The sequence below is a fragment of the Ascaphus truei genome, chromosome 4 (genome assembly GCF_040206685.1).
Source record: "Ascaphus truei isolate aAscTru1 chromosome 4, aAscTru1.hap1, whole genome shotgun sequence".
Taxonomy (NCBI): Eukaryota; Metazoa; Chordata; class Amphibia; order Anura; family Ascaphidae; genus Ascaphus; species Ascaphus truei.
In genome coordinates, this window is record NC_134486.1 from 325880352 (window position 1) to 325904552 (window position 24201).

General features: G+C 42.3%; 1 protein-coding gene across 3 annotated transcripts in view; it reads right to left on the reverse strand.

The window, feature by feature from the left end:
* Positions 1 to 1628: 1628 nt before the first annotated feature.
* KCNQ5 (potassium voltage-gated channel subfamily Q member 5) overlaps positions 1629 to 24201 on the reverse strand; it is a 699212-nt gene continuing 676639 nt past the window's right edge. For 2 of the 3 annotated variants that reach the window (XM_075598020.1, XM_075598019.1), the window contains 3 exons: positions 7524 to 7655; positions 6374 to 6500; positions 1630 to 4394 (listed from right to left, as the gene is read on the reverse strand). In XM_075598020.1, coding sequence (XP_075454135.1) covers positions 3447 to 4394; positions 6374 to 6500; positions 7524 to 7655 — 1207 coding nt within the window. In that variant the 3' untranslated portion in view covers positions 1630 to 3446. Of the gene's footprint in view, positions 4395 to 6373; positions 6501 to 7523; positions 7656 to 24201 lie in introns of all 3 variants that reach the window. The other variant, XM_075598021.1, reaches the window with a different exon arrangement.

The window sequence follows — 24201 nt, forward strand, 5'->3', positions numbered from 1 at the left end:
TTAGAGTTAGATTTTTGGGCCAGACATTATGTTAGAAATTGTGGCGTCATATATTGTGGTTGTTGGTATTGCAATATGACAATTCAACAGTGCCTACAATGCATGAGCAATTAAATCATATGTGATGTTTGTGCGCTACCGTGATGAGGAGGCAATGGCCACAGGGAAGTATGGGGGACAGAGGGAGTTTCCATTTTTCTTTTATTGTTCAGATTTCTTCTTGACAAAGACTTGTGTCCCAAAACGTTGCAGATCTCTCAGGTGTGTTAGCCCTTTTAACCATTATTTTTATTCTTCCATATATTTTTGCTTTTTTTGGTATTTTTGTGATTGTTTACTTGATTGCTCTGTGATATTTATTTATTTTTTTAAGTTTTTACTAGGAGATACAGTGGTGTGCAAACTCTTTTCATACTGTGTTATTACAAGTTTTTCCCCCATACTTATTTACTACTATTATTATATAGCTAAAATAGGAGCGTCTTCTTGAAGTTACGGTACAAAAAAAAAAAAAAAGGATGTGTCCTTTCTTGTTGCCTTTCCTACAGAGCAGCTGACTTAATTGCTAACCGTACAGCCTTTACGTTTGTGTGCCTGGTTCTTTTTTCTAACGAGTACAATAAATAATACTCCCGGTACATTTTGTCAGACTCTATACGCAATTAACTGCATGCTCTGTACCATGTTGCATGAACTGCATGTTCTGTACCATGTTGCATGAACTGTATGCTCCATACCATGTTGCATAAACTTCATGCTCTGTACCATGTTGCATGAACTGCATGCTCTGTACCATGTTGTATGAACTACATGCTCTGTACCATGTTGTATGAACTGCATACTGTACTCCGTACCATGTTGCATGCACTACATGCTCTGTACCATATTGTATGAACTGCATACTCCGTACCATGTTGCATGAACTGCATGCTCTGTACCATGTTGTATGAACTGCATGCTCTGCATCATGTTGCATGCACTACATGCTCTGTACCATATTTTATGAACTGCATACTCCATACCATGTTGCATGAACTGCGTGCTCTGCACCATGTTGCATGCACTACATGCTCTGTACCATATTGTAGGAACTGCATACTCCATACCATGTTGCATGAACTGCATGCTCTGTACCATGTTGTATGAACTGCATGCTCTGCACCATGTTGCATGCATTACATGCTCTGTACCATATTGTATGAACTGCATACTCGTACCATGTTGCATGAACTGCATGCTCTGCACCATGGTGCATGAACTGCATGCTCTGTGTCATGTTGCATGCACTACATGCTCTGTACCATATATATGAACTGCATACTCCATACCATGTTGCATGAACTGCATGCTCTCTACCATGTTGCATGAACTGCATTTTCTGTACCATGTTGCATGAACTGCATGCTCCATGTTGTATGAACTGCATACTCCTCCATACCATGTTGCATGAACTGCATACTCGTACATACCATGTTGTATGAACGGCAGGCTCAGTACCGTGTTATATGAACTGTATGTCATGCTGTATAGCTTAAGCTTTTCTTTATATATCAATACAGTAGCTCTGTGAAGAACCCATGGTACTCATGATCAACAGAAAACCAGAGCTCAAATAGACATTGTCATTGTACATGATTTACCTTTTATTACTTATAGCTTTTTATTGTTACGCCACCTGTTAGTAGCAGTAGAGCAATCAAGAACTTGCCAATATTTTCAAGAGTAACTAAAATGATAAGATATTCCTGGTTTATTTGCACGTTGAGAAAAATATCCCATACATTTTCATACACGATTCATAGAATTGCCCAGTTATGTGCACAAAATTTTATTAAATAAATTAAGTTAAAACTAAGAAATTTCAAGCTCTCAAGCATTTCATTTAAGGCAAATACAGTATACCAAGTTATGTGTGATAAATTATCAATAAAATCATTTAATGGTACCTAATCAATCTAATAAAGGAGGGAAGCAAAACAGGTGAAACAAAGTTTTCTTTTCGTACCCCGTATCTCCTATAAACCAAAATGCAGACCTCTGAGGTTTGACATACAATGAAATAAAGGCACGTGAGACAATATAAAAAAAAAAAAAAAAAAAAAACTATATAGATGTATACATTGTACAATACTTTTCAATTTACAGAATAATTGTTTGGCTAAACAAATGCAGACATTCAAATAAGTTATTTTCTAAAATGATCTGAGATGTTGAGAAAAACTAGATAATGTCACAAAACTTACTAGCAATCAGGTTTAAATATGATCATACTGACGTTTTATAGACCATATAAAAACTTGAACGCAGCTATATGAAATGGCAAACAGTGATTAGCTATTTGTGCTTCAGACATCTTTCAAAATTGATCATCCAAGCTTTGTTCATCAAGAAAAAATTGCAGAACATAGCTATTCATCCGTAAATCAGGGGCATCATTTCAGGAGGTAGAGGGGGCCGTATTTCCCCATACCCTGATTTTAAACATGTATTTAGATTTGGGCTCAAATGGCTATTTTATACCAGAGCCATTGAATTAAAAAAGAAAAAACTCAAATTGGTTGCAGTTCTACTTTTTTTCTGAAATGACGTCCCTGCAGAAAATTTAAGAAACATTGAAAACCATATGTACACTATATACCATATGTAAGTACGTTCACATAACAAGGCTATCATTTAACATCCAAGAATACTTCTTTAAAAGAAATATGGAGGCAGAACTTATTTCATCGTAAACAGTTCAAGTCCTTCACAATACAGTTCACAGCATTTAGCTATGGTTAAGACTGCAGTGACATTTTCTGATGTGTAATAAGTCCTTAAAGCAAAATAATGTTCTTATTGTAAAGAACAACCTGAAAGTGCTGTGCAAATTTTATTTTACACAACACTAATTCACCAAAAATATACAGAAACAAACATTCAAATTATGTGGTATTAAAAGAACTGATTGACATGAGTTAATGTGTATATCTTGCAACTAGCAGCTGTTCAAATCCAATGTTACTACTTTCCTTGTTACCTTGCTAGCAGCTGTAACATTTTTTGTTGTAAACATCAACTTTTATCTAATTTGGATATATATATTTTTTTCATCCAAATGTAAAATTCGTCAGATTTCACTTTTGCTTTATGTACCATAAAAAAACTGTAGAATTTCTAAATTGTTTAATTCGAATTATCTTGACACAGTTGTAGCATCGGCTTTGTAGAGTAGTCAGTATTTTAAACCAACTATATACTATGTTGTAGGGTTGTTGTAGCATATATTTAAATTTGTAGCCTTCACTTAAACATGCATTTTCATGCAACTAGAAGATATTGGCTCATCGAACTTTCAGTTTCTTCCTGATTCTTGCATTTGTATCTTGTTAAGGGCTTTCAAAATAGTTCATGCAATGATATGTATGACTAAAGGAATTTTTAAGCCTATAAAGAAAATCTAAGTGTTATTTGTGTTTAACATGAGGTGGGCTAAGTGTTTCTGTACCATCCCCAGTTTTGCGAGTGCTTTGAGATGATCTTGCTATTCCAGTCCTCAAAGAGTCAGATGACAGAGTGGTTTCCACTGTAGGCTGACAGATAGCATCAAAAGTCCCAATCTCTGCCTCCAAATCTTCATCTGCTATAAACAGTTTGGACTCCCTCCATTCTTGGTAAAATTCTTGGCTGCATCTGGAGACACTCGAGTCACTGCATGAAAGCTGTGCATTTAGTTCTTCTGTGGATTGGATCAGGTTTTGTACAGAAATTGATTTGCTGAAATCCTTGTGCATGAATGGAACTGAGGACAATACTCCGCCATCTGCATCAAGGCTTTTCCTTCTTACAAAATTCTTAGTTAAATTGGCCTGTGCAGGCTGTACATTTTCTTTTGAGGCAACAAGGCATGCTGTGACATCACAAATATCTTCTTTTGTGGTCATAGGAATTATTTGAATAGGCCCTGTTCTGTTGATATGCTTTAGGGATGGTGCAGGTGGTATCTGTAATGTTATTGGTGCTGTTGGCTTTGAGGCCTGGCTTATTTGGTTTGATATACTATTGGTTATCATGGTTACAGGTCCATCACTTGAATTTGCTGACACCTGTGTAGGTTGACTATGCATTGTTGGATTAAAAGCATAGTAAGCAGGAGTACTAAATTCATTTGGTGTTAGTACAAACTGTAGCCCACGAGGGATGTTGGCACTAGCTGACCGGGTTATAAATCCACTGTTCTGTGCAGAACTAGACAAATCTTTGCTGTCTATAGGACTTTGATAATCTGAAGTCTGTTCACATTCAAAAAGTGGCATCTGAAATGATGCCAAAGTCAGTGCTGAGGCAGATCCTTTCTTTAAGACCTGTTGGTAGATATCAAGTAGGCTGTCTAGTTTTGACTCGATGGACTGTACCTGCAGATTTAAGAGATAAACAATTAGTGCAAGATGTTATTATATTATTACTTATGTAAACATAATGTGTGTTCATTACACAGAAAACGTGTGTAAAACATTCCTTTTTCTATATAATACAGTAGGTATTATATAGAAGAGACCACTCCTCCTAATATGATTAGAAACATATTATATTTGTAATTATCATTACAGCAGAAAGATACAAGTAACAACCAAAGTTTGTTAGGCACACAATCTGAATACTATTATACAGACATAATAAATTGACACACAAATACATACGTTTCCAGAATCATCGGCTGGATCCTATAGTTGTTCACTGCTTTTTTTTAGCTTACACCAGATCTTCCTACTGTACATTACCCTCAATGTTTGTAGCCAGCAGCTAAAATGTCTGATGAGCGGTTTGACGAACAGTGGAAAATAGTACCAAAGTCTTGACAAAGTCACAGTTGATCATAATATGATTGCAAAGATTTAGCTTTTACAATAAAATGCTAATTTCTTTCACGTAGTTCTTCCTGCACTTTTTTTCACTGTGAGCAGCCTATTCCATATCCCATTAATTTAAATGAAACTGTACTCTTTCTCCAGGATAGCATATTACTGTAGATAAGGGGCGGATATTTGGCTTTCCCTTTTCCTTGCATTAGAATTTCCGATATTACAAAAGTTATTTTGATTATACACTTGTTTCCTGGAATTCTCTGTCTTCCCTTTGCCATTTGATGACACAATCAATCTTATTTAACTTTTCCAGCACTTTTAACTTCCACAAATCCCCAGTGTTTCTCAATTTACATTGCAGTGACATCTCAGCATTTCCTTCCATGCTGAAATCTTGCCACTGTTTTCCTAACAGAGCTTAACAATGTAGTCCACACATACAAATACAATATATACGTTCTTCCAGAGCAAATTTAGGCTGCTATATTGAACATTTGAGGATAAAATTAAACTTAATACGAGTGTATTAAGGTACATTACTTACATCAACATGCAATTTGAGGAGTGCAGCAATAATAATCATTAGAAATGAGTCACTTAATGCACTGATTACATTGGGATGTATCATCTTTGCAACTATTGGTGTCATTTTGTTAATTTTCTAGGTGTCCAATTTAGTGTCATGTCTGGCTTGTTGTAATCCCACCTTTCTGCCTGGGAGATATACATCAAATACATGGCAGAACAGATGCACTGCTATACTCAGGGCCACCGACAGGGGGTGGAGGGGATAGTTAGACAAGGGGCCCTACCAGCGACCCTACAGTTTGCCTGCACCTACGCAGACCTGAAGGGCCCTTCCCTTTGTTCGCTGACGCCCATCTGGAAGGGGGGATTCCCCAGGTCCTCCTGCTGTGGGCATCAGCTGGGCCTGCATGGCCCTCCAGCAGGGTCCTCCTATTCACCAGCCATCATTATCCAGCAGGCCCATCTGAGGACATGAAGCCCACATGCCTCTTTCCATTATGGTCCCCGATCCCCAGGCCCATTACCACTTTATATCTCCTCCAACACCATTACCCCTTTAAACCCCCTAGGCCCTTTACCCCATTATGCTCCCCAGGTCCATTAACCCTTTATACCCCCTCCCCCCCATTGCATTTACATCCCTAGGCCCATGTCCATGCCCGGACATGCCTCGCCTCCGGCCTTCAACTCTTCCAGCCAGGGCATTATTAGCCAGTAATGCCCTGTTCTTCGGGGATTATGACTTAAACAGTATGATGAATACATTTGGATTGCATACTGGAGGCCACCTAATTCAACGAAATCGTGCATTTTTAACAAATAATTGCAGGTTAGTTGAGAAAACAACTTACTTCATCAATAAACAGGAATAATAATCCTTCCATTGCTAAAGAGGAATGCACCATATTGGTCCACAATATGTTGCATGTCTCTCCAGCGCTTGATGGATTAGTAAATAGCAAAGATTTTATACTTTTTAAAATGTTATGAAAATTCTGTACCTGCTTCTCAACTTTAACTACTCGTCCCAACATACTGAGATCATCTGCTGTCTCGATATCTGAAGCATTCTTTTCACGACTTTTCTTATCTGTTGCTACTTGACCTTTTCCAAGAATCTGGTCAACACTACAGTTAAAGGGAAAATAAAAACTGAAGCAGCATACATACCATACGATTCACACAGTGATTTAATAGCAGAATATGAATGTGGATATTAAAACACAAGGACCAATATTAGAATAGGAAAAAAAAAATAGCAGAAAGCCTAAAACAACAGTTACAATTAGAATACATGGAAACTATGTTTAAGAATCAAATGCGTTCTTGTTAAGGGATGAAAAACGAACATATCACTCCTTATGATTGAAATGAACCCCTTTGCTGCCAGAGTGATCTGGGTTCCTTCTTGTTGAGGAACATGTGAAGTATGTGAGTCCATGACACATACTGTACAAATGAACAAACTAAGGCCTTGATTATACCAAAATCCGCTGGCGGCTCAAGTGACTGGAATCCAATGAGACATACCTAGTATGACAGCCGCGCAGCGCCGAACTGCAAAACGGCAGATTGGAGAAGAGACCTGGAAATGTGTTTTCTTGAGGCGACGGTCGCGTCACGTGAGCGGTTCTGCCAATGAGGGCGAGCCACTCACGGTCATGTCTCCGCCACGCCTCCCTGTCTCCTCTGCTTGTTCAGTTGCCGCTCGGCGGCAGCGTGAGGATGATGTCACCGGGTCGCGCTGCCTCCCAGCGGCATCTGGTATAATCGTAGCCTAAAGTAGGTGAGCATCTTAACACAGTATTATTATGTCCCCAGCATAAACTCTTCTCCTTTAAAACATTTCTTTTAACATACTGTATTGTACAATAGCAAATGTACTATACTGTAATTAAACTAGATTGTTCTGATTACAACAAAAAGTTTGAAAATTATTTCAAATTAAGTTATTGAGAAAGTACAGCAGGTACATTTGTATATATGTGCTGTAGTTTTTCTTAAATGAAAATGAATGAATTTTAAAACACACACACACACACACACACACACACACACACACACACACACACACACACACACACACACACACACTGTTTAATAGTTGATATTTTTGATCATGATAAGCTATACAAAGTGGACACAACTAACCGTGTTTGAAGGCTCTTTATTCTGCATAACATATCCAGGTGCCCAGCAGAATACTGCTCAATCACATCTTTCACATCATATGGGCGTAATGTCTCTTTAAACTTTCTCTTTGCCACATGAAATTTCATGATCCTGTGGAAGAAAACAAAAACAGTTCTTAGAATTGTGCAGATTATCTCTGCTGTCATCATCAAATGCATGTAACTATCCGCATAAACGTTAAAGGCATATTGAAGCCCTCCCTTGTAGCTCTTACAGCCTCATTTTAATGACTAAGGCCCAGTCCATGGCGCTCACAACCAAGTGCATATCCTCACGCGCGTGCCTGTCAGCCGAGCTGTCTGTAGACTACAGATCCTCACGATGTCGGAGGCGTGGCCGATGAAATCACGAAAATGATGCTGCAACGTGTGGAAATGTACCATGGTTTTTACACACACACAGGGACTTTGGAGGAAGAGAGAGGGTAGGGCTGCCAGTCTTGTTTGCTTCACTCCAATATCAATGTACTCAAATGTATTCATAGTCATGCATGTTAAATAACATGCGTGTGACACAGTTTGTTTTTAAGGCGTTTAAAATCTAGCTGCAACACAATAAACATAGCAAATGCATTAATTTAATTTGATTTCAGGTAGGACTGCACACCTGTTTCTGGATCCGATAACAACCATGTCGTTTAAGACAACAAACATTTAAATGTACAATAATAATGAAATCATTCAATGTTTTCATTTGTGGTGAGGAGAAGGCATTCAGTTCCAAGAAAGGGTTAAGAGGAGAGTTGGGATGTGGGGAAAGTAGCAATATATATCATTTAAATGTATTTATTTGCCTGCTACTACCAATTTAAATGAGCAGTCATCTGGAATTGAAATTGGCGAGTCTTCCTATTTAACTTATGGAAAATGTGTTCATTGCATAGTGATTTGGAGAGATGCCCCAATTATTTATTTAATTATTTATAAAAATGTTTTACCAGGAAGTAATACATTGAGAGTTACCGCTCGTTTTCAAGTATGTACTTGGGATAGAGTTATGATGACAGATACATGGTTACAGCTACATAGTTACATTAAGTGAGCAAGGTTATACATTATATACAAGACATTCCATGCACAGTAAGAGATAATATATGTTATAGGCGTATGTAAGTTACAGGCCAGACCAATATCATCAAGCTTCTTAATGAACATACAGTGTACAAGTTACAAGGTTGTATTGTATATGGTCACTGTGTAACCTTTGTATCGGGCCTTCATCAGCTGGTTTAAGATCAATATTTATTTAATTCCCTGATTAAAAGTTTATTTTGCTGTGAAAGTAGGATATTACTATGCAGTGAGGTTTCTCTAGGAATTAAGACTTGCCATAATATTCTAACATGCAAATATCAATGGGATTACCACATTGGATGTAGCTATATGTCGCAGTCACTGCAAATACTGTAAATGGATTACCCACAACAAATTCTAATTATTATTTAGACCCAACATAAGTTATGGTGAGTAAAAAAGTGACAAAAACCCTTATATAAAAAACGTATAGGGGGTCCATGCTAAAATGGACACGAAGCAAAAGGTGACACAAGTCATTACCTAGAATCCATGGCTGCAGTGGAAGCACTGTATGCTACGAGATAATGGGGAATGACAGGATTGCAGACCTGTCCGAGACACGTGAATGTGCTCACAACTGGTATTTTTATTTGTTGGTATTATTCAAAATTATCGGAGTTATTTATTTATCTGACTGCATATGTATGCCAATACTGATACAACAGAACAGCACCAGATTTATCAAAAGAAAATATTCCATAGCTTTTTGGCTCTGGGATGTGGGTGACTGATAAATAAACCCCTATTTGCATTTCCTGGGACACCAGATTTATTGTCTTTTTGTTTTTGCATATGCCACTAGAGGGCACTAAAGTTCCACAAGTAGTTTCAGAAAAAAATAAATATATAGATATCTTCTAAAATATAAAAGTAGACGCACTGTAATTAATTAGAGAACCACCTATCACCATACAATATTTAAAACCTTTATCTAAAAAAAAAGATATGTTATTTTACAAAAGAAATAAACGGTTAGCATAGTTGAATATTTTATTAATAAAGGTATACATGATTTTATAGGAGAATTAAACAGTTTTTTATTCATATTTATATTATTCATAAAGAATACACAGTATTTTAAGAATTTCAGCTCATTAGAAGTAGTATGAAATTCAGTTACCCCTCTTCTAATTTGACTCTTCTGAGTTAAAAGTGTAGTATGTATATATATATATATATATATATATATATATATATATATATATCTACTATATATTTTTGAAAGCACTGTATGTCTGCGTCCCAAGGGCCAATCGCATAGCACCTTTGGCCTGTCACTCCGGCTCAGGCCATGCCCGCCCCCCCACACAGACACACACACACTCTGCCCCCCCCTCCCCATCACGTGCGCCGCCCTGCACCGGCTCCGGACGGGAAGCGCGGCTCTCCTACCCCAGCCGCTCCCTTACCTCCCCGGCGCTACCTCCCCCTAAGGTAAGTCTCAGCGGGTCCCGCCTCAGCTTATGGCGCCAGTAACTCTCCGCGCAGCCTCGCGCCTCAGGCCCACACAGGGCGCTTCCTGCCGCCGCCTGCACGAGCCTCACTCAGCCGGACGGCACATCGGGGGACCAAGCGGGCGCCACGGGGGGGGGGGGGGGGGCTGAGCCGCGAGTCACAGGGAATGGGGGGGGGCGAGTCACGTGGGGGGGGCACCAGCCGAACCAGCAGGGGGACAGACGCACGGAGGGGGGGGGACATGCACATACATAAATTATGACAATACATATGCCCACTGCTCTCCACCCCCCCCCACTCCCCTTTCCCCCCTCCACTCCCCTTTCCCCCCCACTCCCCTTTCCCCCCCCACTCCCCTTCCCCCCCACTCCCCTTTCCCCCCCACTCCCCTTCCCCCCACTCCCCTTTCCCCCCCCACTCCCCTTCCCCCCACTCCCCTTTCCCCCCCCACTCCCCTTCCCCCCCCCCACTCCCCTTTCCCCCCCACTCCCCTTTCCCCCCCCACTCCCCTTTCTCTTTTCCCCCCACCACTCCCCTTTCCCCCCGCTCCCCTTTCCTCCCCGCTCCCCTTTCCCCCCCCGCTCCCCTTTCTCCCCCCCGCTCCCCTTTCTCCCCCCGCTCCCCTTTCTCCCCCCCCGCTCCCCTTTCTCCCCTCCGCTCCCCTTTCTCCCCCCCCGCTCCCCTTTCTCCCCCCCCGCTCCCCTTTCTCCCCCCGCTCCCCTTTCTCCCCCCCCGCTCCCCTTTCTCCCCCCCCGCTCCCCTTTCTCCCCCCCCGCTCCCCTTTCTCCCCCCCTAGCTCCCCTTTCTCCCCCCCCCCGCTCCCCTTTCTCCCCCCCGCTCCCCTTTCTCCCCCCCCTGCTCCCCTTTCTCCCCCCCCCTGCTACCCTTTCTCCCCCCCCGCTCCCCTTTCTCCCCCCCGCTCCCCTTTCTCCCCCCCGCTCCCCTTTCTCCCCCCCGCTCCCCTTTCTTCTCCCCCCCGCTCCCCTTTCTCCCCCCCCTGCTCCCCTTTCTCCCCCCCCCACTCCCTTTTCTCCCCCCCGCTCCCCTTTCTCCCCCCCCCGCTCCCCTTTCTCCCCCCCCCGCTCCCCTTTCTCCCCCCCGCTCCTCTTTCTCCCCCCCCGCTCCCCTTTCTCCCCCCCCCACTCCCCTTTCTCCCCCCCCGCTCCCCTTTCTCCCCCCCGCTCCCCTTTCTCCCCCCTCGCTCCCCTTATATTTATATATATATATATATAAGCACTGCATAATGAAAAAATAAACACAAAACCAACGTTTCAAACACCTTGACAAAGGTCCCATTCGTGGACCGAAACGTTGGTTTTGTGTTTATTTTTTCAATACACTTGTTTGTTCAATTCTGGAGTGCTGCCTGCTGATTTCGTTTCCAAACGGTATCGTATTGCTTATTCTTCATTATAGGATCTGCACCCACACCAGTGACTATTATTACGGAGTGCTTTTTGTTCTTCTTTTTCTATGTTATATATATATATATATATATATATATATATATATATTATATATATATATATATATATATTCTTCAGTATTAGGTGATACTAATAATAATACTGAAGAACTCATTTATTCTGCACTATCGCAACATATATATATATATATCTTTTATATATATATATATATATATATATATATTAGAAAAAAAGAAGAGGAAAAGCGCCCGATCCCAAGGGTTGCCGGAGGGACAGTCTACCAGGTGACATCAGCAGCAGTGAGAAGTGACGTGACAAGGATCGGGCGCTTTTCCTCTTCTTTTTTTCTAATAGGTATCTTTTGGGAGGTTGTTGACCACAAGGACGAAGCAGCCCGGATCCCAATAATATCCTCACAAGGTTTTACCCAATATTGGGTTAAAGGACTTTTTTTAAATTTTGATTTTGATTTTTTATTGTTGCATTTTTTCCTAAATCAATTTTTTATAAAACACTTTTTTCATATATATTTTTTCAATCACATAATTTTTTATCACATCTCACATTGCACCATCATAGTTACCAATACCACATTTACATTTGCACTTTTTACTTGTTGTTGTAGGTCATCTGTGCTGGCAAAGTCATTTGGTGATTTGTTGGGGTTCTGTGTAACCGCCTTTTGGGTTGGTTACCTTAATAGGCGCTGTCTATCTAATTATATCAATATATATATATGTGTGTGTGTGTATATATATGGGTATATATATATATATATATATATATATATATATATATATATATATATATATATGCAATATGTATACTGTACATTATCTACTAATAGGTAAAATATGTTATATCTGTACAGTCTAAATATTTCTGTACTGTACTTGTAAACAGTTTATCAATACCTTCTTTTGACAAATATTGTCAATTTAGCTGTCGTCATACTGTATTAACTTTTCTGTATTACCGTATTTCCTCGATTGTAAGACGCCATCGATTGTAAGACGTACCATCGATTTGGCCCTTAAAATCGAGGAAAATTACTTTTTCATTTACCATGTTTCAGGAGAGTTCCCATGTCAGCGGAGGATGAAGCAGTGGCAGCGGCAGGAAAGGTCCCACGTCTGCAGATGGTTGAAGATGGACAGGGTGTGGCAGGTGTGCGGCGGCGGCAGGACACGTCCCAAGTCTGCAGGTGAATGAAGATAAGACAGGCAGGCATGTAGTGGCGGCGACGGCAGGAGATCATAATAGCAGGCGAGCAGAGCAGGAGCAGAGCGGCACAGGGGAACGGCTGGGGAAGAGCGCACTGTAACCGGAAGTCAGACACCGGTCAACTTCCGGTGTTAGTGTGCTCCTCCCCAGCTGTTCCCCTATGCCACTCTGCTCAGCTCTCCTGCTATTATGATCTCGTGCCACCCCCACCACCACCACCACCCGCCTGCTGTCTTATCTTCATTCACCTGAAGACTTGGCAACTGTCCTGCCGCCGCCGCACTCCTGCCCGCTGTCCATCTTCAATCATCTGCAGACATGGGACCTTTCCTGAAACATGGTAAGTTAAAAGAGGGGGTTAGTACTGTAGACACTTTTTTTTTCTTTTCATTTTTTTAATACATCGATTTTAAGACGCACCCCAATTTCAGACATGTGAAAATCGGTAAAAAGGTGCGTCTTAGAATTGAGGAAATAGGGTAATTACAGAGAGCCAAAAAGCTTTGGAAAAGCAAAAAATGAATGTAAAGTTGAATTAGATGTCTTTTTCCCTACTTTTGTTTACCACGCTCCATGATTTATTGCTACCATTAGCTTTATCCTGCTTACTGAGTTTACACATTTATAACCTGATTTCTCCAGTTCCCTCCTACACTTACTTCTACTGTCCCATGTAACCATGCTGCTAACAATCAATTGCAATTGACAGGTAAATGCCATGAAGGAGCGTTCTATGGTAGCAACTGTATCGCATCATAAGTGACATTTTCTAAGCAGCATCCACAATGTAATCACTGCATCAATGATATCCGTCTGTGGAAAAATACCTGCTGGGTGGAGGTAGGAGAAAATAATATGGTACTGAATGACACATGTAGTGTTGGAGGATAATGCTGCACACCCCAAAATAAATTCAAAGGTTGATACAAATAACGGTGCTCCTGGTTCAGGAATCTCTGCGTGGTACCCCCAGTTTCATGTATGAAAGGAAGAACCTAAGCACTGCGGATTTCTGCTATAAAAGTGATTTAATGATTAAATCACTTTTATAGCAGAAATCCACTGAATGACACGTGCCATTTAATTCAAATAACTTTTGTTCTACCTCTGCAGACGATACATACACCTTCCATTGGACCAACATGAACATCCTTAATGATTATGGCACATGAGCTTTTCTCGGAGAATAGCATGAAAACATAAGATATGAAATGACTGCAGACTTTCTGGACAAGACTTTAAATGCAGCCTTGGATGCCTGCCTTGCCCATATACAGTCCGATATGAAGCCAGTTTATAATGAGTGAGTGTTATTGACTGCTGTCCAATTTAACTGAATTGCTAGTGTCCCGCGGGAAGCTTTTATCGGATGTGCCTCGCTCCTGGATTCAGAGAACCTTGTTGATGGCTTCTCCACGACAGATGTTAACTATATCAGCTTGCCAGGGCACCTCCAGCCTGGATTGATTACTGTTGCTAATAGATTCTGGGACTAATAATTGGGTAATACTCTTTTGCCTGTGGCCATTAGTATATGTACCTCACAACTAGAGATAAGCACATATTTTCTGCATATTTGAATCGGATGTGTATTATTTTATATAATTGTTGTGTATTCACAGGGACGGATTTGTTTACTTATGTTGTGCTGCCCTCTATTGTACATTTGAGCAATTAACTTAGAATCTCTACATGTTTTCCACAGCACAGATTTTTGTCACTCTTATCTACAGCTAGGGTTGCCAGGTGGCTTGTCCAAAAATACTGCGCAAAATGGTGAAAGGTGCGATGCGCGCGAGAATCATTGGTGAGGAAGAATGTTATTTATAAATGACCTGACGGTCATACATTTTTATAAATTTCACTCAAAGTATTCACCAATTTGCATCACTTTATAAAAAATCTGGGCAGGAGTCTTGGGAGGGAGTGTCCTTCCAAGGATTTTTTTTAAGGAAATAGAATATGAAATAGTGCGAATGGATGCAGATTGGTGCATGCTTGGAGTGAAATTTAGAACAAATTACGTAATGGTCAGATAATTTATAAATAACTGACCTGCAGTCATACAGGCCCATGGTGAGCAATACTGCACCCCTCCTCATCCTCTCACCCCCCTCCCTTCATCCTCCCCTCATCCTCTCTAATCCCCCTCCCTTCATCCTCTCTCACCTCCTCCCTTGATGCTCTCATCCCCTCTCATCCCCCCTCCCTTCATCCTCTCATCCCCCCTCCCTTCATCCTCTCATCCCCCCTCCCTTTATCCTATCACCCCCCCTCCCTTCATCCTCTCATCCCCCCTCCCTGTCATTATCACCCCGCAGGACAGCCTGAGAAGACACACACACCAGGACAAAACAGAACAAATACACACAGGACACTGCCTCTCTCTGCTACATGCCTTTCCTCCACTCCTTGGCCCCACCCCCCAGGCTCATGCCACCTCCTCCTGATGGTGGAAGCTGCCCAGCCCCCTAGCAGCAGCAGCAGCGGTAATTACCGGGCGCATATATTCCCCCCCTCCCCCCCCCGCACACATACATGTCCGGTATTATCTCATTTTTTACCGGACAGAGTAACCAAATACCGGCATGTCCGGTTCAATATTGGACACGTGGCAACCCTATTGAATCATTTGCCTAGAACTCCTCCCTTGATGCTCTCATCCCCTCTCATCCCCCCTCCCTTCATCCTCTCATCCCCCCTCCCTTTATCCTATCATCCCCCCTCCCTTCATCCTCTCATCCCCCCTCCCTTCATCCTATCATCCCCCCTCCCTTCATCCTCTCTCACCTCCTCCCTTGATGCTCTCATCCCCTCTCATCCCCCCTCCCTTCATCCTCTCATCCCCCCTCCCTTCATCCTCTCATCCACCCCCTCCCTTCATCCTCTCATCCCCCCTCCCTGTCATTATCACCCCGCAGGACAGCCTGAGAAGACACACACACACCAGGACAAAACAGAACAAATACACACAGGACACTGCCTCTCTCTGCTACATGCCTTTCCTCCACTCCTTGGCCCCACCCCCCAGGCTCATGCCACCTCCTCCTGATGGTGGAAGCTGCCCAGCCCCCTAGCAGCAGCAGCAGCAGTTATTACCGGGCGCATATATCCCCCCCTCTCCCCCCCGCACACATACATGTCCGGTATTATCTCATTTTTTACCGGACAGAGTAACCAAATACCGGCATGTCCGGTTCAATATTGGACACGTGGCAACCCTATTGAATCATTTGCCTACAACTGTCAGTCAGGGTTCAGCTGTCGGTACTCTATTTACCCATGCATCCAGACATCCTCACAGAATCATACGGTGTGCTAGCTAATTCATAAGCATGGTTTTTATGTTTCAAACTTTCATATTCCAACTACTAATGTTGTAATACTACATGCTTTGCAGTTCATAAGATCACCCTGTTTTTATGTATGAAGCTGGATTTACCCAACTGTATAGTCGTACAATATCACGTGCGATGAGGACAGAATAAATTTCCTCCCTTACGTTCTACTTATATATCTGCCTATCTGGCTATTACTCTTATTGTGTGTAACCTATCTATTTCTGGGCCTGCATAACTATGTCTATCTCTACCTATCCACTCTCTTAATCTTTTCCCTATCTTTCACTTTCTGTCTCTCTACTTGATCTTTCATTCTTCCTTTCAATCTCACTTCCACACTCTTCCTCTCATATACTCTCTCACTATTGTACACTTTTTCATGTTTGATTTCATTGTCTCTATTCTATTTCCCCCCCCCCACCCCCACAATCTTACCCTTTCTGCTCTATTTCCTATGTCCATCTTATTTCATTCACTATCATCTCTCTACTCTAACCGTCCTAATAGTAAATGTTTAATTTTGTTGAAACTCCGGCCATATGGAAATAACATAGGTGCAGGCCTTCTTACCCTTTACTCTGTGCCTTCAAACATTGCGCAGCCCTCAGCTCTCCCTCGAGCACACCCGCGGCATTATGTTGCCCTGGTAGTGTGAGTAATAGCTTAACAATATAGATTTCTTAAAGGATTGCTGCTAAAAGTCTGTACTTATTTTTGACAGTTTGTGAAAATACAGATCAGGAATAATGAGCAATGGCTACCACAGTAATTTCACATTCTAAAAGGTCACTGCATCCGCATTGTTGGAAGGAAAGTAGAGACTTTAGCAACTATAACTGATGTCTATCTCTAAAAGTCCAGAATAGTTTTTACCACCAATACTAAATAAAGCCGAAAAACGACACTGCTCAATGCAAGTGGGGAGCAGCTCGGAGCCCAAACTTCTTTTAGTTTTTTTTTCCAGGCATCTTTGGGGCACAAAAATGGTTGGAGTGAATAAATAATGGTGGTGTCATTATAACACGCTGTAGGAAAACAAGTCATTTAGTCGACATGTTTGGACAACATAAAAAGAAAAACAAAATCTGAATAGTTTTGTAAATTAATTTGTTTAGGTGGGATACAGGTTTAACAGATGCTCACTTTGTATATATACAGTATATGTACAGTATATGTACATTAAGCACATGGGTAGCTCCGCTGGCTGATAATATACATCTCAGACGCTCTGACCCCTTGCAGACGCACTGACCCCTTGCAGACGCACTGACCCCTTGCAGACGCATTTACCATAACACCCTCCTTCTGTCTCTGTAAATTCTCCCTAATTACCACCTATATTATAAGCACTTCGTGGCAGGGACTCCCTTTCCTATTGTTACTTTCATGTCTGAAGTGCTTATTCCTACTATGTTATATTATTATGTCATGTATGTGTATTACTGCTGTGAAGTGCTATGTACCTGGATGGCGCTATAGAAATACAATTCTTATTTCTTATTGTTTTAAAATATACTGTAACTTCATCTGTTTCCCAGTTGAAATGTTTTCTAACAATTTATAACATTTATTTACTCAAGATGTAAAACGGATTACTAAATAAGCAGGAAATTACAGCGGTGAAGAGCTTTAGACCAACATATTCTGCTCTACGTGGAAATGTTTTGCTGGCTTATTTGGCAGTAAAGAAGTTAAATGGCATTTCAGGTTCACCAGGAAATTATTTAACCTACCCTGTAGCAATGGTTATATACAGTACCCCTAAAGCGATTCCAAATATTTAAATAACTCATGATATTTTTTTATTATTGTTGCATAACATTATCATGTATGTGGCCCTTTACAGTCCAAAGATACATCTTAAAAAACAGATAATGGCATTTATAGTAGTATAGGAGTACAGGCAGAGCCCGCTTCAAATAAAGTAGGGCTCAGTGCCGGGGGAGAGTCGGGGCCTCATATCTGCTCTGGCACCTCGTCCTGCTCCTTATCTCAGTGACGTTGCGGTGTCAATTGACATAGTGGTGTCACATTGTCATGGCAATGTGACAGTGCAATGTCGCGGAGATGAGGCAATGCCGTAGGAGAAGCCTGAGACACTTAAAGAGGCCCTGCGCTTTCCCGCGGTAATCAGTTTCATTTTTGAGAGGAAGAGCGCGGGGCCTCTGTAAGCGAGGGGCTTGGTGCGATGGCATGGATTGGCCCGCTATCAAGCCGTCATGACATTACCAAAACACCAAGGCGCCAATTCAGGTAGCTTTAATAAAATTGCTGCTCTCTCGAATGGTGTGGCAAGACCCCATCGAATGGTCTGACATTTGTGTTAACACGGTATTCAGAAAGAATCAGAAACCATTTCCACAAGTCACAAACCGTGAGGTAGGAAAGTACCAATACCGTTCGGGACAGCAACGATGTGATCTCGGCCTCTCTCAAAGATCTCTCCTGTGCGATCTGGCCGCAGTCTGTAATAGTTGCATAGAGAGAGCTGCAAAGAAATCTGCATCTCCTTGCACAGCTCTCACAGCGGATCGCGGTGTTTTTATTTACTTTTTAATAACAGTGTACTGTAGCAGGAGCTGAACCATGTTAATTTCAGGTTCGGGGGACCCCCTACTTCCCGAGATACAGGCCCCGGTGCCGGTATCTCCCATGTTTATATATGTCCCGGTCACGTAACGTGGGAGATTTAAATATTGCAGGGGGATTCCGGCACCCCATACTGGGGCTTGTAACTTGGGAAGCAGGGGTCCCTGGGGCTGAAATCAATGCGGTTCTGCTCCGGAGACGCTCTGTTACAGTACACTGTTATTAAAATCTAAATAAAAACAGCTTAATTACCTTAGTGGCTAGCTGCTAAGGCAATGAAGAGGTTAAACCTGAGTACCCGGTTTATTGGGGGTATAGGGGATGGGTTAAGTGGGTAGTTGCCCCATGGTGAGTGGTTAGGCCTGCCAGAAGGTTGCGGGAGGAGATAACCCCTTCACTACCATAGTGGTGGTTACCACTATGGTAATGAAGGGGATAACCACTCCTGCTACCCACCCAAGAGGCCTAACCCCCCACACTTGGGGCAACTACCCCATTCACCCAATCCCTCTACCCCCAAGAAACATTAAAATACAACAGCCCTATTACCCACCTCCTCTACCCCTACAACCCTCCCCCCCAACACATACAGTACAATAATGGGCAAACTTTTATCCAGATCTGGATAATAGCTAATTTGCCCATTAAAAATAAAACATTATCCAGCCAGCATAAAGTAAATACAAGTTCTTCTTGCCCCTACGAGGATGAAAGCCGTCCTCATCACCGTACTCTGCATCCATGTCCTCCGTGGGCAGCAACATTACAATAAAAAAACAAACTAATGGCCACTAACCCCTTAATCACCATAGCTGTTAGTAACCGCTATAGTAATTAAGGGGTTAATCCACCCGGGATGCCTAACCACCCTCCCCGGGGCAACTACCCCCACCCATTGATTGGCACAGTGTTAAACTATGGTTTGCCACTGTAGCAATGAATGGGCAATCTACCAGTAAAAAAAATTAAAATTTCATTTAAAAAAATCCAATAAACCAATATATTGGTACAGTTGTACACCACGCCCATATAATATGGACATGGTATGCCACTAACTGTGGCAGTCAGTGGAAAACATTAAAAAAAAAATAAAGCAGAAAAAATACATAGCAATTAAATAAAAACAAACACCAAAATACATAGCAATTATATAAAAACAAACATCAAAAATACATAGCAATTAAATAAAAACAAACACCAAAAAAAAAAGCTTGGTGTGTTTGAGGAGGAGCGAGACCGCTCAGGGAAATGCACATCCCAAATTAGTTTGGCAGGTCATCAGAGCTTTCTGAATAGCAACCTTGCCAAATCGTTCGGGAAGTGCTCAAAAAGCGCAAAGCTACCTGAATAGGCTCCCTAGAATCTAATGAAACAAATAAACATGTATACAGGCATACCCCATTTTACGTACACCCGCTTTACGTACACTCGCAAGTCCGTACATTTATTTTTAGTTGCACCATACCCCTGTGTACGTACGCATGCTTCGCGAGTACGGACACCAGGGGGCGGCGTGCATGCGTGCGCACCTCCAACACAGCAACCTCCTTCATTGTGGTCCCTAACTGAGTGGGAGTGCAGGTAAGGGGTAAGGGGGAACGGGGCCAGATGGAAGGGGGAACAGGGAGATCGGGCGCACCATCAATCAGCAGCTATAGCAGTGATTCCGCCCGCACTGCTGCTCCTGGCTTTTCTCCCTCCGCTCTCCTCCTCCCTCCTCCCTCCTCCTCCCTCCTCCCTCCTCAGAGCTCGCTCTAGCCTGCTGCTGCTGCTGTTGTAGAACGGAACTTTGCATGTGAGTTACGGGCTACGGGGGAGGACGAGGTGCTCTTCTATTGCATTCTGTGCTTGTGTGTGTGTCTGTGTGTGTGTCTGAGTGTGTCTGTGTGTGTGTGTGTGTGTTTCTGTGTGTGTGTGTGTGTGTGTGTGTGTTTCTGTGTGTGTGTGTGTTTCTGAGTGTGTCTGTCTGAGTGTGTGTCTGAGTGTGTGTCTGAGTGTGTGTGAGTCTGAGTGCACGTGCGTGCGTGACTGAGTGAGTGTGTGTGCGACTGAGTGCGTGTGCATGCGTGACTGAGTGCATGTGCATGCGTGACTGAGTGCGTGTGCGTGTGTGACTGAGTGCGTGTGCGTGACTGAGTGAGAGTGCGTGCGTGACTGAGTGAGAGTGCGTGAGATATTGTGTGACTGAGTGAGAGTGCGTGAGAGATTGTGTGACTGAGGGAGTGCGTGAGAGATTGTGTGACTAAGGGAGTGCGTGAGAGATTGTGTGACTGAGGGAGTGCGTGAGAGATTGTGTGACTGAGGGAGTGCGTGAGAGATTGTGTGACTGAGGGAGTGCGTGAGAGATTGTGTGACTGAGGGAGCGCGTGAGAGATTGTGTGACTGAGGGAGCGCATGAGAGATTGTGTGACTGAGGGTGCGCGTGAGAGATTGTGTGGCTGAGGGAGTGCGTGAGAGATTGTGTGACTGAGGGAGTGCGTGAGAGATTGTGTGACTGAGGGAGTGCGTGAGAGATTGCGTGACTGAGGGAGTGCGTGAGAGATTGTGTGACAGAGGGAGTGCGTGCGTGTAAGCCAAGCTGATCAAGGACCTGAGTAAGGCCGTGCGTATAGTGCCGGCGATGCCGCCCAAAAACAAACACATTGCCGCCGCCGCCGCGTGCGCTTATAGTAAGCGCGAGAGCGGCAATGCGACGGAGCGGACTTTGGGAGCCGGGAATATTTGATTTTCAAGGGCTGTCACCTGAGGTGACAGCCCCTGAACAAATCAAATGTCTGGGAGTCTGCGATGCCGCCGCAAAGCGAAATATAACTTTCGCTAGCGTGGATGAGTGACGTCGCCGGTCGCGGGCACTATACGCACGGCCTAAGCAAGCACAGCATTGTAAAACACTGTACTGTACAGTATTGTACTGTACTGTTTTCACCAAAGTCACAAAAAATAAGTCCCAAAAATATATCAGTCCGTCAAATAAATGCACCTCACCTTCATGCCCTTTCAGTAAAAATACTGTACAGTAGAAGATATGCCCTCTCCTTCATCCTTCCTACATATTTTTAAAATAATTTTCCATTCATCCATGTTGTATCTGTCAGCACATAAGAAAAATCAGCTGACATTAAAGATTTATTTTGGTTACAAATGCATTATTTACATCAGTTATGCACGTATATGACGATTGCAGTACAGTACATGCATTGTAAAGTGGAAAAAAGATAGTGCTTCACTTTAAGTACATTTTCACTTTACATACATGCTCCGGTCCCATTGCGTATGTTAAAGCGGGGTATGCTTGTACTTTCTTTATCTATATTTTTGGAAGTTTATCGGTTTTACTCTGCCAGCCAGAAAGTATTTCCTCCATGGCTTTAACAAAGTATTTACAGTAGCATTTAACACAAACTGGATTTTATTTAATTTTCTTAGAGGGATGACTAATGTAATTGGTGCCCATTATTCTAAAAGAAAAGCATAAAACTAACCATAGATAATTATCTTTGTCCATTCAATGTCTTTTCTGTCCAAAACAAACTAATTGGTTCATGGGCAAAATAAAACCTGATTATTTGATTAAAAAAAACCCAGGAAAGATATAATAGTAATAAAATTCAATGATGCACTATGGTCATTTTATCAAGTCCAATGTAATTTGCATGAACTTTCAAGTATTTAATTAGCTGACATTACTACTGCTGCGGCAGCTTTTATTCTAACAAATCACCGGTTTTTCCCTGGCTTGTTCCTGGAATGTGACGCTCTTCACCTGGCGCATGCCACGTTCATTTTGCGATCCCAGCCACGGGTCATGCCCGGCTGACGCGCGGTTAATGCGTTTATTGATAATGGTTCAGGATTTAATAGGCTGCAATGCTTCGCATGTCCACCAGATGGCAGAAATTCATGAATTGTAATGCGCATGCGCTTCAGTAATGTGTCGACTTGCAGGGGTTTCTTTTAAAAAAGATACCACAGTGTGCTATTGTAACTTGGCCTTGAGACTGAAGGAAGAGATTGCAAAAATGTATCAATTTAGGCTTTTCATATTAAAGAAAGACAAAGACCAGTTTCGGTTACAGTATTCTCCAGAGACCCGCCCGCCATGAGTGTTCAAGTGCAGCCCGCTTTCCAAAAACCCGACAGAAGTTACGCGTATTTGATATGTGCCGCGATTAATGCAACAGAGGATAAGATGGCAACAGTTGTTCAAATTTATCAGTATTTTATCGAAAATTATGACTTTTACAAATTTTCGCCAACTCCTCATACGTGGAAGCGTGCAGTAAGGAAAAGGTTATGTAGCGATCCCTGTTTTCATCGTATTGAGCCACAATTTGTTGGAGGGTATTGGTGTGTATCACCGGATTTTTCCGGTATCTATGATCATGAAGGCGGCAAAAGGCGAAGGGTCGTGTTAAAACCAACTAAGAAACGACAGTCGCTGCCAAGCAATGCACCAGCACCGGCTTCCAATGACGGTCCCACCGTCAGTGACAACCCTGAGCCTGAGGCTGAGCCGGATTTCGCGTGCAGTTTCGATGAAGCTTGCATGTACCTAAGCAATTTCCAACCTCACCAGCTGACTACAGGTGGACTAGTCCCGCTGCAAACTATCGACGTGGATGATCAAGAAAGCTGGACCGGCAGTGGACCGGCGCCGGCGCCAGCTGAATGGGAAATACTATGGTGAGTATTGTTGCCGTATTATTTTCTGTGTTTTTTTTTATTTTGACAATACAGTATATTCCAAAGTCAAGCGATTCTCCTGTAAGCAATATCATTGGCTGAGCGGCTTCTACAGTACTGTACTGCAGATACTGAACAATTGGTGGAACGCTAGGCGCATGCGCATGTGAACAGGAGAAAATTATTGGTGGGGCTGGCTGGGTACTTCTTTAGGGGGCTGACCATTACTGTACATTACTGTACATTAAAACTTTTCTTTTTGTTTTTCCTCAGAAAAGAAAACGGCTAATGGGGGGATTTCGATGGATAATATCGCGTTGTGTGACAATGCCTGCACATTGCTGAATCGGATTTAAAACCCCACGTCTACAATTTTTTTGCCCTTGTTATTGATTAGGATAGAATACTGTACCTGAAACAGTACTGTATGCTGATGGTTTCCGGCCGTACAGTATACTGTGTAATAAACCCAAAAAAATAAAACTATGCATTTATTCTACATGTACAGTATCACTTACATTATGTGTCTTCTACAGTATACACTGCCAGTACATACAGTACAGTACAGTTTGTGTGTTTCTATTCTTCTATTTTTTTTAGTACTCTTACAGTATACTGAGCATGTCTACTGTATACAGTACAGTGCAGTAAGCCTCGACATTGTAGAAACACTGTATTTTGTTACACTATCAAAGGAGCAAATGGAAACAATGTAAGACAAATCAACATGTCCTTTTATTGGTGGAGTAAGTACAAAAACATTTATTTACAAATACTGTACAATGTAAATACATTTTAAGTGCACAGCAATTCAAAACATCAACAGGTGTATGGTTTACTG